The sequence below is a fragment of the Pseudonaja textilis genome, chromosome 3, assembly GCF_049901715.1.
Source record: "Pseudonaja textilis isolate UNSWEBS1 chromosome 3, rPseTex1.2, whole genome shotgun sequence".
NCBI classification, from domain to species: domain Eukaryota; kingdom Metazoa; phylum Chordata; class Lepidosauria; order Squamata; family Elapidae; genus Pseudonaja; species Pseudonaja textilis.
The window spans coordinates 74,250,354-74,267,648 of record NC_141992.1 but is presented as its reverse complement, the minus strand read 5'-3'; the positions used below and the strand labels follow the sequence as shown (position 1 = coordinate 74,267,648).

Here is a 17,295-nt window from a genome sequence, read left to right as displayed (position 1 = left end):
TTTGTGGCCCGCTGGAGGTCATTTTGCAGGGCTCTGGCAGTGCTCCTCTGTCCCTCTTTGCACAAAGGTGGAGGTAGCGGTCCTGATGCTGGGTTGTTGCACTCCTACGGCCTTCTCCACGTCTCCTGATGTACTGGCCTGTCTCCTGGTAGCTCCTCCATGCTCTGGACTCTATGCTGACAGACACAGCAAGCCTTCTTGCCACAGTTTGCATTGATGTGCCATCCTGGATAAGCTGCACTACCTGAGCCAGTTGTGTGGGTTGTAGACTCCGTCTCATGCTACCACTAGAGTGAAAGCACCACCACCAGCATTCAAAAGTGATCAAACTATCAGCCAGAAAGCATAGGAACTGAGAAGTGGTCTGTGGTTACCACCTGCAGAACCACTCCTTTATTGGGGATATCTTGCTAACTGCCTATGCTTTCCACTTGTTGTCTATTCTATTTGCACAACAGCATGTGAAATTGATTGTCAATCAGTGTTGCTACCTAAGTGGACAGTTTGATTTCACAGAAGTGTGATTGACTTGGAGTTACATTTTGTTGTTTAAGTGTTCCCTTTATTTTTTTGAGCAGTGTATATTCTTAATCAGAAGGGTTCCTAATCAGAAGAGCCTTTTAAATAAATTTTACTGCTAGCAAATTGCCTGCACATGATTCCTTGAGACTCATGTCAGAAGAAAAATATTTGCTTCTATAAAAACAGACAAAACATCTTTGTAAGTTCAAATAGTAATAAATGTGTCGCCATAATTTAATTAATATAAATAATTTATTAATAAAAAGACAATGGTACAGTGTTCCCTTTTCCATTTTCTCCCTGTAAAAATAACTACATCAGGTGTGCTGCATTGAGGGGATAAAAACTGGGTGTACAGTTTTTGGTAACCAGTGGTTTATTTAACCTCAGTTATTAAACAACCCAGTAATATCTTGGTCCCACAACACCCTGACCTATAAATCATATTTTACAGCTCACACTCAGGGCAGACAACTCTTTAAATAGGAAAAGGGTCCATCCTCATTTCAGGATACAGGCTACTGTATTTCAGATTGAGTATTTATGGAGATCCTCAATCATCAAAGTCATCAAAAGGCAACTAGGCCTTCTTGGTGTTTTTTTTCCTTGAAAATGTTTTGCTACTCATCCAAGAAGCTTCTTGAGTTCTGAAGAACTGAACTGAGAACTGAAGAAGCTTCTTGGATAAGAAGCAAAACATTTTCAAGAAAAAAACCAACTAAATCCAGTTACTTTTTAAAGGCACTGATTCAAAGTGAGTGTTTATGTCTGAGAAAACCCTCTGTGATAGCTTCCCTTGACTTCTTGGGAAAGGATACTAATTGAGTAGGCAGGTAGACTCTACTATGTTAGACAATGCTGAAGATAAGATGGACCTAATCCATCAGTTTGATGACTAGGACTGAATGTAAAGTCCCTGTGTAAGCTTATAAACTGTAAGCTTTTCTGGCTGAATATAGATGGACTTTGGTCTCCCTGGTCCTATTATACCACTGTATTCATTACAATTAAAATAGCTATTTCCTCTCTAACACAGTCGATATACTTAATGCAACATGGATAATCTTGCTTTTTTCTGATAAAGATTTTATTTCATACAGAGTTTCCTTCCAGTCCTTTTAGAGTCTTTTATGGCCATCTTGGTATATTGAGTATATTTAAAATTGGATTTCTGTTGAATATTTGATTTATATTTTAGTACTCATTAAACTAAATGAGGTTGCTGTATATGGTTTATATTTTTTTTCTAGGTTGTAGGGCTCTACCGTTTATGTGGGTCGGCAGCTGTGAAAAAAGAACTCCGTGAGGCATTTGAGAAGAATAGCAAAGCAGTTACTCTATGTGAAACTCAGTACCCAGATATAAATGTGATAACAGGTAACAAATTTGCTTTTTATATTTTTTATAGAAGGATAAATAAATGCTTAGAATGTCATTGGAGTTTTATTGTGCAGTGTATTGTATACGTAAATATTAAAAAAAGTTTTTAACAAATAATGTCCTAAAATTGAGCCTTTTGAACTGACATCTGTCCACTATGGAAACTTTGTCACTAAACATAAGTTGAGGGTATTTTGTAAGAACAATATTGTCAGTTTTGATCTGGATTAAATTTGTTCTGGATTCTGGAATAATTTTGCTTCCAGATGAGTGCTGGCTGTAGAATTCTGGAAATTGACGTCCACATGTCTTAAACTTGCCAAGGTTGAAAAATGCTGTTCTAGATTCTAGTCAATATGTATGAATGGAATGGGCATATTGAAGAAACCAAGGAAAGTTCTTTATTGTATCTATAGTCAGTATATTCACAGCTTAATTAAAACAAATGTTTAACAATTACTATTTAATAGCTATCAAGTCTTGGTATAGAGACTAAATCAGCTGTAAGAGTCTTGTGATACCCATTTTTAATGAAGAAAGTAGGCTTTGTTCATAGTTCAATGAAAGCAAAAATCCTGAAGGCATGAACTAATGAGCCATCTGATTTCAATTGCCAACCCCAGTATACTGATGGGAAACTTGTCTGAACATAGCTTAGCATAGATATATGCTGTGGATCCTGTCAATCAAAGAATTTTGGCTGGCAGGATCCAGAACAAAAGCCGCCTCTGCTGTGGTTCTTTTGGAGCATCTAGCCCCCTGAGGTTAGATTGGCATCCACCCTCCTGATTTTCCATAAAAGCCTGGAGACCTAGCTCTGCCAGTTGGCTTGGGGCCTTGATGGGGGAATTTCACACTGGAAGTGGTTGATCAACTAATAGCTGTCCCCATCTCAGTCCCTGTATATTCTCTCTTCTTCCCGATTTTTAGTTATAGCTTGTAATCTATTCATCTATACTGGGGGTGACACTTTAGAATGTGTAACAAAATGTTGTTGGGTAGAATTCTCTCCTTAAGGATGCAGATCCTCCACCTGTTTCTTGCCTGTACACATACCCACTTTTGATTTGTATTGTGCAAACTTGGTCCTTACTTTTTGGAGGCAAAATTCTATTTAGATGTTTCTACCACCAAGGCCTTTTGAATCTCTGGACACCTATGAACTCTCTAACATCTCTTGAATATTTTTGAGATATGTAAGCAACAGCATTCAACAGTCCAAACATTTCAGATAAAAGAAATAATTAACTTTCTCCCATAAGAAACCAAGAATGTACACTTTTTTTTGAAACAAACATAGCTGCACAGGCTCAAGCACAATAAATATTTAAGAAAGACTCCTGCAAACCTATTGCAAAGGGCAGGAAAGCTGTTTGGGGCATAATACGGAATAGGATTATTTACATTTTACCCTTCTTATTTATAAGACAGTAGATAATACAAACATGTATAATTTTTCAGTGTGCACATAGCTGATATGTTAATTATCTCAGGAAAATAATAAATTCCATCCTTATTGCCAGATGTAAAAGAAGTTCTCAAAAGCTTTTCCATTATTCCATGGATTCATAGCTCCAAGAACTTCTTGACCAAAAAAAAGATAATTTGGATTTGTACAAAGCTTGCATTGGTTTCAAAAGAAGAGAATGGAAGAAAATGGAACAAATGGTTTATTTGTTCACTAGAGCAAATTCATTTCCTAGTTACAATTTTTTTTTTTTTGAAGAAACCTACATGTTCAGCTGCCACCCTTAGACAATATTCAGTTTGGAACTGGGGAAAGGAAAATGGGGAGAAGAAAACAGACACATCTGAAGCCCTAAAGTAACCATCTTTTCTCTTCTCTAGCTTTGTCTACCATGCACGCTTTAAGCAATCCAAGGTCAGAACCTTGGGTGAAGAAAGGAAGTGTTATACATATATTAACATTATATATTAAATTTGTTTGCCCCCCCCACATCACCACAAGGTGGCTATGGGTGGCTTACAACATTAAACTGAAACCATAAATATATAAAATCACAATGAAATTATAATAAAAATACGGGATACTATCTTGAATCATCTGCTAAATTTTCTCTGTCTTTTTACATTGTGGCACAGTTGAATAAAATGTTCATAACTTCCTTTTTAAGGAAAATTCCTGTTTTACACTTCTTGGATGACAAGAAGGTCTCCAGAGTAGAATTTCCTGTGGGGATGGACAGTTTCAAGCAACGTTGTTTGAATTACAGCTATTTTGGAATTAGAAAGTCTCTTCTCATCTTTCTTTGTTTTTTTTAGCAGTCACAGCTGCTTTTATTTATGTGCACAGAATTCTGAATTGTAGAGTTCTCCATAAAGAGATTTACTGTCTTAGAACAAGGATTCATTCTTAGAGCTAGTATCCTATTTTCATCAGTGACCAGCCAATTATTGTGGGAAGCTTACACACAACACTTCTGAGGAATAGAACACACTCCTTCCATGTCCTTTGCCTCTGTTATTCACCTCTGAACATGAATTACATGACAGAGTTATTAGACAAGGAGATAACAACTCTTGATATATAAACTTTTTTAAAAATCCTGTAGTCTAATGGTCATCATGTACTCTGTGAAGTTAAATTCAGTTATTTTTGTGCTTTGAAACCACAACATTAAAACATATAGCCCAGTCCAGTAATATCAAAAGGTCCCTGCAGTTCTCAGAAGTCAATAGTCTGTGCAGATGGTTTCCTATCCCTATAGTAAAATAGGATTTTGTTGCTGAGAATGAGTAGAAATAGCACGTTTTCTGTCTGCCACACACATTAAAGTGCTTGTTAATCTATCAGACTACTGAATTGTTAATCTTGTCTTGTAAATCTTCAAAGTCCATTACTTAAAATTTATTTGGGGCATATAGCAACGCAGGGATAGTTTTCAGCTTTCAAGTTTAAAAAGATAACTCTCTGTCATCATTGATCTTAGTTCCCCAAACAGCACCCGTTGGAATGAGTTGATTTGATTATTTATTTGTCATAGCAAGTGGAATTCTGCTCTTTGCTGACAATGCCAAGATTTTTCCCAATTTCAAAGCTGCAGGTGACACTGAAGTATAAATCCTGTTCTTAGAATAGGTCTCTGACTTGGGCGAGTAAAGAGGAAAATATCTCTGCTGATCTAATTAAAATGAGCACTGTTGGAAAATGGACATGTCAGTAAGTTTGTAAAAGTTAGGCTGGAATAAAGTATTAGACTTTTGTCTGCTATCCTAGGAGAGTTTTGAATCAGATGAGGCAGTGGCTTCTGGATATTGAGGAAGGTCTTTCAAAGAGCTCTTTATTGAAAGAGAAGCACCTTGTTAAGAGATTTGCACATCTGTAATAAAGCAATAGGCATTGATACTAGTAATTGGCCAAAATTCCCCTTTGGTGAAAAACCACTTAGTATTTTCCTTTTAAAGTCAAATATGATGGAAGATCACTTGTTCAAGTCTGTGTCTCAAAGCTTTCTTTTCTTGTTCTTTTGAAGAGCTATTCTGTTGCTCAGAAAATGCACATTTAATTACTAAAACTTGACTCAGAAATGTTTCTGTGGCTGGCACTGACTTACAGTGAATGCACATGTCATTCAGAATAATGTGCTTTAGCAAATTTAGCAGCTGGCTGATTTCTGATATTTCTGCATCGTGTCTGCTTCCAGCCATGTGAACTCTCTCGTAGTAAAGTATACCCTATAGTTGACAGTTCAGTGGGTTAGAAAAATGAGAAATTAATGAGGTGGATTGGAGAAATATGTGTTTTCTCTTGTTACTGCCTATATTCTGTGCCAGCGATGGTTGGAACAAGAAAAATGAAGCTATCAGGAGATGCCAATCCATAAAAATAACTGCCCTCTTTTAAAGGTCTCTGAAAGGAGACAGTGTAGGGTCAGAGGGCTGACAATTTATTTCATAGAGGAATGAAGTGAGAGAAAGTGTTTTGAAAAGGAAAGACCAAGTGACTTGATTGCAGAGCTCAGTGAAAGAACATTCCAGAAGTGCCTTCTTATTGAGTACTTTTAAAAATGCATAGCACTTTCCTCTTACTTAGATATTTTGTCTGCAGAGCAGCTCCTTTACAAGAAAGATAGCAAAAATATTTCGTGATTAGTTCCCCTACTCCTAAACTTACATTGAAAGCCCAGAAGTGTTATTTACAAGCATTTGGTCCTGCTGTTGATTTAAGCCTTTCCTAAACTGGGATCATCTAAAAAAACCACAGGTGTCCAACCTTGGTAACTTTAAGGCTTGTGGGCTTCAACTTCCAAAATTCCCCAGCCAGCATTCTGGGAGTATAAGTTCACAGGTCTTAAAAGTTACCAAGGTTGGACACCTCTGATCTAAGTTTTTGGATCATAGTATGTCGGGATATTATAGGAAGGTTAGTTGAATCCATTTGCATAGCTTTAGGTTGAAGGAAAGGCTGGTTTTGATTGCCAATGTGTGGACAACCTTTACTTGAAATATTTAGACAAAAAACCTGTGGTTTAACCTGCAAGATTCTGAGGGTGACACTGAAATAATGTAGTCCCAGTAACTTTCTGACCCCCTCTACTCTATGAAGAGTAGAACTGGAGCCCCTTGCTTTAATCTTAAAAATTCTGTTTCTTAACAGAGTCTTCAATTAACAGCATTCACATTACAGTTGGGTCATAGGGTAAGATTTGTGGTAAGCACACTGAGTCTTACAACAAGTCTTGCTTTGTTAAGAAAAATTCAGCAGTGGTATTTCTGTCTTGGTTCAGGGATTAACAAGGCCTTTATTTGCCAGATACTTAAATTGGTATCTCAGCTTCCTACTTTCAGCTCTTTGTTTTCATTCTGCATTGAAAAGTACGATTTATTAAGGCCCAGCTTATGTTCAGTGGTTTGCATGAATAAAATGGGAGCAAAGCAATTAAAATCTGAGTTTAGATTTTAATAGTTCCCGAAACGACGTATCTATTTTTGTATCTTGACATTTTGTAGCCCAAAACGTAGCAGGGGATTTGAGAGATTCCTGAAATAAACAGGATGCTGTAGTTTAAACTGCACAAGTATACAGATTGTGTTGTCTATGGAGATTCTCAGTCATCCAGATCATGATTGTCTCAAAGGTGCTTTTTCAAGAAGCAACTGGACTTTCTTGTTTTTCTTCGAAGATGTTTTGCTTCTCATCCAAGAATCCTCTTCAGCTTTTACTGGATGGTGGCGCCTTCATCAAATCTCAAAAAAGACCCTACAGGAGCTCCTCCATAACAGATAACGAAGAAAACAATAAACAAAATAACATTGTCATTCAGTATGTTGCAGGAATATTGGAAAAGCTCAGGAGGATCTTCAGCCAATATAATATATGTGCACACTTCAAATCAAAGAATATACTAAGGTAGAAGCTTGTCTACCCCAAAGATAAAACACCCAGACAAAATCTGAGCAATGTGATATATGCAGTACAATGCAGCGAACCATATGCACCTGTACATTGGGGAAACAAAACAATCACTTCATAAGCAGATGGCACAACATAGAAGAACAAATACATCAGGACTAGATTTAGAAGTCCACCTGCATTTAAAAGACACAGGCCACTCTTTTGAAGACAGCAAAGTCCACATTTTGGACAGAGAGAACCACTGGTTTGAAAGGGGTCAAAGAGGCCATCTGTGTCAAAATTGAACAGTCCTCTCTTCACAGAGGGGGAGGGGTATGACATCATCTATCTCCAATCTACAACACAGTCCTTTCAACAGTTCCAAGAAGGCTCCACACCCATTTGCAGCAATCAGGTGACCCTCATGACACAGATAAACCTCCAGGTGGTTTTCATGACTTGCTAAAATAATGCAAACAACCAGCTGTCTGCAAGGAGTATAAATCCTTCCATTCCCCACCATCTAATCAGAGCTAAAGAAGCTTGTTGGATGAGAAGCAAAACTTCTTCAAAGAAAAACTAGAAAGTCCAGTTGCCTCTTGAAAAAGCACCTTTGGGACAGATTGTGTTGCTTTGCCCAAGATGGTGGTGGGCGGTGTTGGAGAGGGTGAGGAGGTGCAAATCAGCTTCTCAGCCTTTCAAGTAAACATAAGATGCCATCTAGTAATAGGGAAGAAACAGTCAATTAATTCAATTTATTTTGAGCAAAATCATTAAAAAAAGATAAAGGGACACTTAACAATGTAAAAAGTAGCCTGAAGAGACCTCAGGAACTATATTGCTCATAGGACCTGAAGGCATTTACCTAGTGATGTTATCAGCTACCTTTCAGAACATCTATGTGTAATGAAAGTGTTATTATCTGATTAAAATAAAGTAATATAACATTTGCAGTGTGGTAGCCAAGAAGAAATGAGACTGTTTCCACTATCAGGGGAAGGTTGGATTCAGCGGGACCTGTATTAATGGTGAATCTCTGTTCCCATCCTTACTCAGATTTTTTTGACTTAAAAGGCTGTGATTCAACTCAGTTTTGAATTCTTCCCTAATTTAATCACTTTTTTAAAAAATAGACAAAGAGGTAGAAAACTGATTTGGTTTGTTGGTTCACCATAATACTTCAAGAACAACTTTTTTTGATGTTAAGGGAACAATTAAACTAATATGATAATTTTTCCACTTGATAAGATCTATTCCTGGGGTCCCCAACATGTGGACCACGGCCCACTACCAGGCCATCGCCTATTAGCAACTGGGCTGCATGACGATGGGCCAGCACATGCATGCACGCACACAGCCCCAACTCATGCAAGTGGCTGGTGCTGGTGCTCGCAGCCCACCTGCACCAGTGGCGAGCGTGTTTACAAACTCACACAAATGAAGTGTGCACATGCGCATGCTTGGCTCTCACACAAAACCATTACCTCTTCCCCCGCTTCTGTGCTGGGCCGCCAACCTGGAAAGGTCTATTTCTGCTTCTTCCAGCCTTTGGAGGAGGGAACTAGTTGTGGTGTATACATCTGTCTGTCTGGTTACTCAATTTGTACAGCTGTCTATCTCAAATATGAAACTCAAGTGGCTAACAATGTTTAAAAACAAAATAAAAATGTTATAATAAATCAATGTATAACATATGCTGCAGCTGAGATTTAAAAAATGCCCAATCATAATTAACATAACCAGGATGTGGGCTCAACTATGCCTCCTTTTATTTTCACCTACTTGCTGTTTTAATTTTAACTCTGCTACTTGGGTTTGAATGTCTCAGTATAACATTTATTTATTTATTTATTCGTCCAATTTATATAGCCACCCATTTCACAAACATATGACTTTGGGTAGTGTACAGCAAAAATAAATACTTAAAATACTTAATCATAAATATTTGCCCACCTTCGGCTAAGAGTTTATTTTAGCATTTGAATGTCCTTCTCCACAGAAAACTTAATTGAATGGAAATTAAATTAAGTCAGTCCAACAATCTGGGTCCTCATTTTACCAACTTCAGAAGGGCGGGACGCTGAGTCAGCCTTGAGCCGTTCAGAATCGAACTCTTGGAGTAAGCAATGAGTTAGCCTGCAGTACTGCATTCTAACCACTGCCACCACCTCAGCTCTTGAGATTTGAGACAGGCTGCATTTGATTCAAGAATTGTAGGTTATGCATTAGAGTGGCCTGCACAATTTGTAGGAAGGACAGGGCCAAAATAAAGGTGAGCTGCAAAGGAATAGCTGGGGCCCTGATCAGCTGTTGGCAGCTAGGAAAGCAGTAGCAGCACAAGAGCTGGCAATGGGAGGGAGGTGTAAGGGAACAATCCAAGTGGCAGCTGCAGATCTTTACTGAGGCAGTGGAATTTGGCAGCAGTGAATGCATTGAGTTTTTTTAAAATGTCAGTGAACTGCATATGGCTGGAAGTAGTGGATGATGTATGTGTGAAGGGAAGGGAGTTAAGAGATTGCAACGGGGAGGGGTCCAGCAGCCTTGCCCCGAATGTCCAGTTCTAAAATTTTGTTTTAAATGACATGAGACACAGTGGGATTAACATAAGTAAATAAGAATCAATAAAAGACTTGCAACAGTTCTAACACGGGGACAGAACAACCTGTATTCGCTTGTGGTTGTGACTACTCTGATGCATGATACTTAAAACATTCTGATAAAATGTTAAATGTATCAAAATTTAGAAGTGATATAATGCAATGATTACTATCCCCAAATAAAGTTTTATATTCATTTGGGCATTTCCTTTAACACAGCATTGATAGAATAAAAGAAACAAGAATTAACAGTCAGAGCTGTAAATGGTTTTCAGATTTGAGAAGTGTTTGTCTGTGTGTGTGTGTGTGTGTGTGTATCTCCAAGATACCCAATTTTAAGTTAATTTCTGCATGAGCACTACCGATTGTCCTGCTGAAATGTGACTTTCTGGTAAATTTGTTTTCCCTGCATGTCTTGTTTAGGTATCCTCAAAGATTATTTAAGGGAGTTGCCTTCTCCGTTGATAACCAAACAACTTTATGAAGCAGTGTTGGATGCCATGGTAAAAAGACCTTTGAAAATGACAGCAAATGGATGTGAAAATGATTGTAATGATTCAGAATATACAACGGCTCTTTTGGATTGCCTGCCAGAAGTTGAGAAAGTAAGTATTTGTTTGACCTATTGAACTAGTGGATGGCTTAACGCAGCGGTCCCCCATTTTTGTGGCCCAACTGGAGGGGGAGAAGGGAACTGGGCCTCGCGAGCAGTGGGCTAGCGCACATGGGCAATAGTACCTGCTGGCCCTCCACTTGTGACAGTTGAGTCTGCATGCGTGTGTGCATGCTCCAGCCAGCCACTTGCAGGGGCCAATTCCAAACAGGCTAGCAGTCCCCAACCTTTGCAGCTTGCCCTGGCCGTTTTTGTGGCCCAACTGTTTCCCCCATCTTTTCCCCCATTTTTGTGGCCCAACTGGAGGGGAGAAGGGAACTGGGCCTCGCGAGCAGTGGGCTAGCGCACATGGGCAATAGTACCTGCTGGCCCTCCACTTGTGACAGTTGAGTCTGCATGCGTGTGTGCGTGCTCCAGCCAGCCACTTGCAGGGGCCAATTCCAAACAGGCTAGCAGTCCCCAACCTTTGCAGCTTGCCCTGGCCGTTTTTGTGGCCCAACTGTTTCCCCCATCTTTTCCCCCATTTTTGTGGCCCAACTGGAGGGGGAGAAGGGAACTGGGCCTCGCGAGCAGTGGGCTAGCGCACATGGGCAATAGTACCTGCTGGCCCTCCACTTGTGACAGTTGAGTCTGCATGCGTGTGTGCGTGCTCCAGCCAGCCACTTGCAGGGGCCAATTCCAAACAGGCAGGGAGGGGGAAAAGGGAACTGGGCTGCTGCATTTGCGTAGCCCAGTTCCAAATAGGCCACTGCCCGGTAGTGGTCCGCAGCCCAGGAGTTGGGGTCCTCTGGCTTAAGGAGTACAGGTAGTCCTCGACTTATAACCATTTTCATTTGGTGACTGCTTGAAATTACAGTATTACTGAAAAAGTGACTTATGATCAGTTTTCATGCTTTTGATTGTTGGAGCATTCCCATGACCATAAGATCAAATTTTGGATGCTTGACAACTGGCATGGGTCATGTGATCATCATTTGTAATCTTCCCAGCCAGCTTCCCACAGGCAAAGTCAATCTGGGAAGCCATATTTGTTTAACAACCTCACAATTCACTTAACAACTGCAGTGTGATTCACTTAACAACTGTGCTAAAATTCATAAAATGGAGGTAAAACTCACTTAACAACTGTCTTGCTTAGCAATGGAAATGTTGGGATCATTTGTGGCCGTAAGTCAAGGACTACCTTTATCCACTTTCTCCCTCCTTTTTCCTTCTTCAGAATAAAACTTTGACTTGACATCCAGTGACTTCAGTTAAGTTGGGTCAGTGAATTGATTCCTAAGATGTGAGATCACATCAGGAAATCTCAACATTTGTGATACCATTATCTCCTAAAATAAATACATTTGTTTAACCCCCTCTGAATAATATTAATGATTTCATCTGAGTTAACAGTTTGCCAAAAATCTATCATTTTTAATCTTTAACATTTAATCTCTATATCATATAAAAGGAAATAGAACCTTGCAACTTTATCAGTTTTAATTGAAATAATGAATGACATATAAATCCTATTTTTCATAGGAAAGATTAATTTAGTTTCTGTTACAAATCTGGACTTTATTTTTGAGAAAGCCACTCTCGGTTCGTGTTCTACGTTTATTTTGGATTGATTTTTGCTTTTTATAGCAGTAGTTGGAGAAAATGAAGACTCCTCTGTCAGCTTGTTGAGGGAGCCAATTCTGAGCTGAACTTGCATGCCTTTTGCTGGAGAAATTGTCAGAATTTGCTTTGATGTTGCTTGTACAAAGCAGCTGTTGGTTTGTCCAGGCAGAATCACAAGAAGTAATCCAGATTTGCACATGAAAGCCATTAGACCATATTCAATTTGCTCTATGCCAACTGGGCAAATTGGCTGCTGGCTTGTCCAGGCAGAATAGGAGCAGGTTCTGGCAGTAACTCAGCTTTGGCATTAGCTTTGTGAAGTCACTTTGTTAAGATTTGCTGGAATAATTCTATAATCAAGCCAGTCTACGTGTGTATAGCACGATAGGTGCAGCACGAAACTTGCATGCAGTTGCATTGAAATAAAGACTGCTTAAGTATTCCTTTAAAAGAGATTCACCAGTCTGCCTAATCTTAATCCTTCCAAACCCTCAGTAAATTGTTTAATTCCCTTCTCCCTAACAAGTACAAGGAAGTGATGTGAACAGAGATTTGGGGTTTTTCCCTTGCTGCTATTGTCTGATGCCAGCTAAAGATAGACAATTATATAACCAATCCTGCCCTTGAAACATTTGCTGCTGCAACTTCCAGGGGAAAAAAAGATAGAGATCAACACCGAAACATTGCTACTCTGGGTTGTTGTTGATAATAGCAGATTGGCCGGCAGTACACTAACATAGTTGTCCAATTACTGAGACAAGTTGGACTTTGCTGGTAAATAAGAACAAGAATTGCGAAATCTACCAAGTTCAAGATCACCATGATATGGCATTAAAACTGGCTCGCTTCATTTTATTTTAGTCTTTTGGAGACGGTGTGGAGTTTTGTAGTCCAAATCAGATAGCTTCAGGTAGAGCAGATTGTGAGCTGACTGTCTGAGGTTGGAGTTAGTATGTATGGGTAGAAAAACAAGAAAGTAAAGCCCACCAAGCCACGCCCACAGAACCCGTAGTAAAAAAATTTGAATTCTGCCACTGTCATCAGCAGTCCAAACTGTAGGAAACCTTATGGATTTGAATTGGAAAGCATTTACCCTGGACAGTATAGGGAGGAGAGATTTGTTATGCATGTGCAAAGCAATGAAATAATCATATCCGTTTGGAGGTAATAATATGATCCAATGGTTTCCTTAAATCAGATCTCCAACTCACAATTTTGTACTATCAGATAATACAGAAGAATTTAATTCAAAGTTATTGATAGAAACAAATAGTTTTCAAGCAAAGTTGAACACTATAAATACTTAATGAATATTATTAACAATACAGTTAATCCTCAACCATTCATTGAGTGATTGTTCAAAGTTGCAGTGTCATGAAAACAGTGACTTACAATCAGTGCTCATGCTTAACAACTTAACAACAGCTTCGCAAGGGAAATTCTGGTCCCAACTGTCATAGGTTGAGGACTACCTGTAATGCTCTTGATTTGGTAATAATAATTTATTAAATTTGTGTGCTGTCTCACCTCCCGGCTACTCTGGGCAATACACAAAGTTTTTCTCCTGGCAAACTACCATTTTTGGGCACATATGCCTAAAACATGCTCCTTAATTAATTTTATATGGTGTCATAATATGCTGAACTACAATGTGTAAACTCATTTGTCTATTGCAGAGAACCTAGTAAAGAAGACCAGCTGTAGCCTTTTATGGCTGGGAAGCCAGACAAACCATTTTTCTAAGCAGAGCTGCTTTCCTCAGATCTTACAAAAAGATGGTTTTATTTATCAGCAGCAGCTCTCCCCTTCTTTTTCACTATGCTTTGTATTTAACCCTAGACATGTTGCTTGACCATACATTTCCCTTTCTAAATAATTTTGATTATTATTCATAACTTATTGCTCTCAGCTAACAACTAACACCCCAAATGTTGATTAAATTATCTTCTGTCTTTGTAGTGGAATGCCAACATAGATTTTACATCTATTTTCACTAGTATGTTATTTTTTTTTTAAAAAAGAAGACAATTTATTCACCTTCCAATCTGCGATAGCTGTTGCAATTAGAGAGCTATAAATCACCAAAAAAGCCAAAAATAAAAGAATCCAATTAGGCTGGAAAATACATTTTTCTTAAACTTCAGAGGATCTAATCAGATAATAATTATGAACTGGATTGTGTGGTATTCCAATTTTGATATAATGCAGCTTCCTGTGTTCTTAATGGAGTGGTGGGAACATCTTACTATGTTTGTTGGTTTTGGCACAGGAAAAATTATAGTTTCATAGAAAGTTTGCTGTGATTCCAAAGGGCAAACAAATCAGGGGAAAGGAATCCTTTTTGCAGGAAAGATGAGCCCCAACCAAATATTTCTAGCCATTTAATTCAGTACCAATTATGGGGCAGAATTTCTGTGCTATTTAGTTTTATTTAAATGCAATACTATTAAATTGGTTCATGGGACTAGGCTGTTTGTTAAAGCCTTTCTCCAAGCATAAGATTGGTGTTTCATGTGGTTTACTTCCAGTATGCAGAAAATTGCAGTTCATTGGCCTTTGCAAAATATTTCGTTAAGGGCATATATAGGATATTGAGCAGCTGCAAAACTTCAGTGTGCTCTTCTGCTTCACGAAAAGGTATTCTTGAAATGTTATCTTAAGTGGACACCGCTAGTGGGCATGAATGACAATGTTGTGATCGAATTAAAGGAAAAAAGCCTTCAATAATAATGCCACTGCCTCTCTTCTTAATTATTCACCCCACCCACCCGTAATGAACTAATACCATTCCTCTTTTTCTTTAGGCAACTCTAAAGATGCTCTTGGACCATCTGAAACTGGTGGCTTCATACCATGAAGTAAACAGAATGACTTGTCAGAATTTAGCTGTGTGTTTTGGGCCTGTATTACTTAGTCAGTGGCAGGAAACTACCAGCCACAACAATAGAGTGTTCACGGATTCAGAAGAGCTGGCCAGTGCCTTGGATTTCAAAAAACATATAGAAGTTTTACATTATCTGCTCCAGTTGTGGCCAGGTAAAAAGAAAATCTCATAATGGAGAACATTTCATTTCTTTCAAAGCAATTGTTAATCGGTTGCAGTAAAACCAGTGGAATCCCTTGCATTGTTCGAACTTTTATTGTAGCATAAACTTACAAAGAAAAATGTATTGTGCCATATTATTTATACCTGTTAGTGTAGCATATCAATTACATTACATTTATGCTTTTGTAACCATTTTTTTTCTTCATTGGTTATATAAAGTAATATCTTGCTAATGTACCCTTTTACTTTTGCATCCATTCCAGGCTTGTGTATTTGGCCCTTAAGTTTCTTTAAAATAAAGAGGAATGAGATTTTATTTTGCACTCATAGTAAGAAGATAAGATCCAGCCATATTAAACATCTGTGTGTTTATTACCAGTGCTCTGAAGCATCCCCATTGTCTTAACTCAAGGAGTTAAGGTGGCCACCATCTCTATGTCCATATCTTTTTCATGAGCCTCGTTTCACTCCACCTCCCTCCCCCTTTTTTTGTCTTTGCTATTGGGGACTTTTGCCATTTCCTTCTTTCTCTATGCTTGTTATTGGATAACCTTGATTCTATCCATAGCTTCTCTCAGGCAGATATTTAGGGGTGTAACTTTTGGGCTTCAGCAGCTAATTTTTCAGACAGAAAGGAAAAGGTTACACTGAACAGCCCTAAGTGTTTTGGGGGCAGTTGATCTCTGCTTTAGCAATAGCATCTTCTGGTGGTCAGATACCAGACTGTTTGGAAAGACAAAGTTATTTGCACCTTTCCTTTAGCATTTAGCAATAACACTTAAGACTTATATACCACTTCATAGTGCTTTATAGCCCTCCCTAAGCAGTTTACAGAGTCAACATATAGCCCTCAACAATCTGGGTTCTCCTTTTACCCATCTTGGAAAGATGGAAGGCTGAGTCAACCTTAAGTTGGTAATAATCGAACTGCTGGCAGCCGGTAGTCAGCAGAAGTAACCTGCAGTACTGCACTCTAACCACTGTGCCACCACAGCTCTTTGAAGATTCATTACTAGCACAATGATCAGGTCGTTAGTTGAACGAAAGCCAAGATGATTTTTTTTCCTGAATGTGGACAATTGATATTATCTGCTCAGACAAAACATATGGAAATAAGCAATATAGCTTCAAAATGGAGTCAGTCAGGTCCTTGAAGAAGGTTTGCTCTGTAAAGGTGTCTCCTGGATGACCGGGTGTATATTGTCAAAGAAGTGAACTAGCGTAAGCTTAAAAATTCCAGCCTCTTCTGTAACTACGGGATATTATGCCAAGGGCTTTCGCTTTTCAAAAATTTAGTTAAACATTGTGGAGTGAGCTCTGTCCTGTGAAGGAATAAAGCCAAACATTAATCTACTGACGAATATGGAAAACTTGATAATTATGCTTGTGACCAACTTCAGCTTTTCATTTATTTTTTTATTTATAAATTGAAAAATAATGGTCCTTGTTTATTCAGAAAAGTTAATAATGCTGGCACTTAAGGTTTAACACATGAACCCTTTGTTTAAAAAAAAAAAATCTAAACAGAAGAGCTTTTGTTGATGTACATGCTTTCTCATCTTTTTAAAACAAGAAACCAGAATTATTAGACAAGTAAGATATACTACTTCCTGAAAGTTTATTCATGTATTATATAGTAGAAAAACAGATATCATAAATTATCTGAGTAAGTGGCAGGTTGCATTTGTTGGCTTCTGCCTTGTTATGTGCCGGGGTTAGCTTTTTATATCACAACAAGCTCCCTTTGCTTCTAAAGAAAAATCTGGATAAAATATAATGTATACATAAATAATATAACATCTGACAGATACTATTAGAAATTACAAAGCCACTGCAGTTCATGATGGGCTTTGAAGAAAGATAACACATAAATAGCAATAGCACTTAGACTTATATACTGCTTCACGGTGCTTTACAGCCCCTTTCTAAGAGGTTTGCAGAGTCAGTATATTGTCCCCAACAATCTGGATCCTCATTTTACCAACCTTGGAAGGGTGGAAGGCTGAATCAACCTTGAGCCTTGAACTGCCTCACAGGATACCTATGCCAACCCAATAGGATAGATACGGTTGGTGTAACCAAATGTTTTTCATCTGTAACCTAAGAGGCAGAATATACAGGTAGTCCTCGATTTATGACAACAGGGACCAGATAATTTGTCGCATCCCATTTTACA

The 17,295-nt window shown here is 38.4% G+C and overlaps 1 protein-coding gene across 2 annotated transcripts in view; it reads left to right on the top strand.

Moving 5' to 3' along the window:
- Positions 1-17,295, top strand: part of SYDE2 (synapse defective Rho GTPase homolog 2) — a 51,478-nt gene that overhangs the window by 28,713 nt on the left and 5,470 nt on the right. For both annotated transcript variants that reach the window (XM_026700257.2, XM_026700258.2), the window contains exons 4-6: positions 1,773-1,899; positions 10,279-10,460; positions 14,878-15,109. In XM_026700257.2, coding sequence (XP_026556042.2) covers positions 1,773-1,899; positions 10,279-10,460; positions 14,878-15,109 — 541 coding nt within the window. The remainder of the gene's footprint in view (positions 1-1,772; positions 1,900-10,278; positions 10,461-14,877; positions 15,110-17,295) is intronic.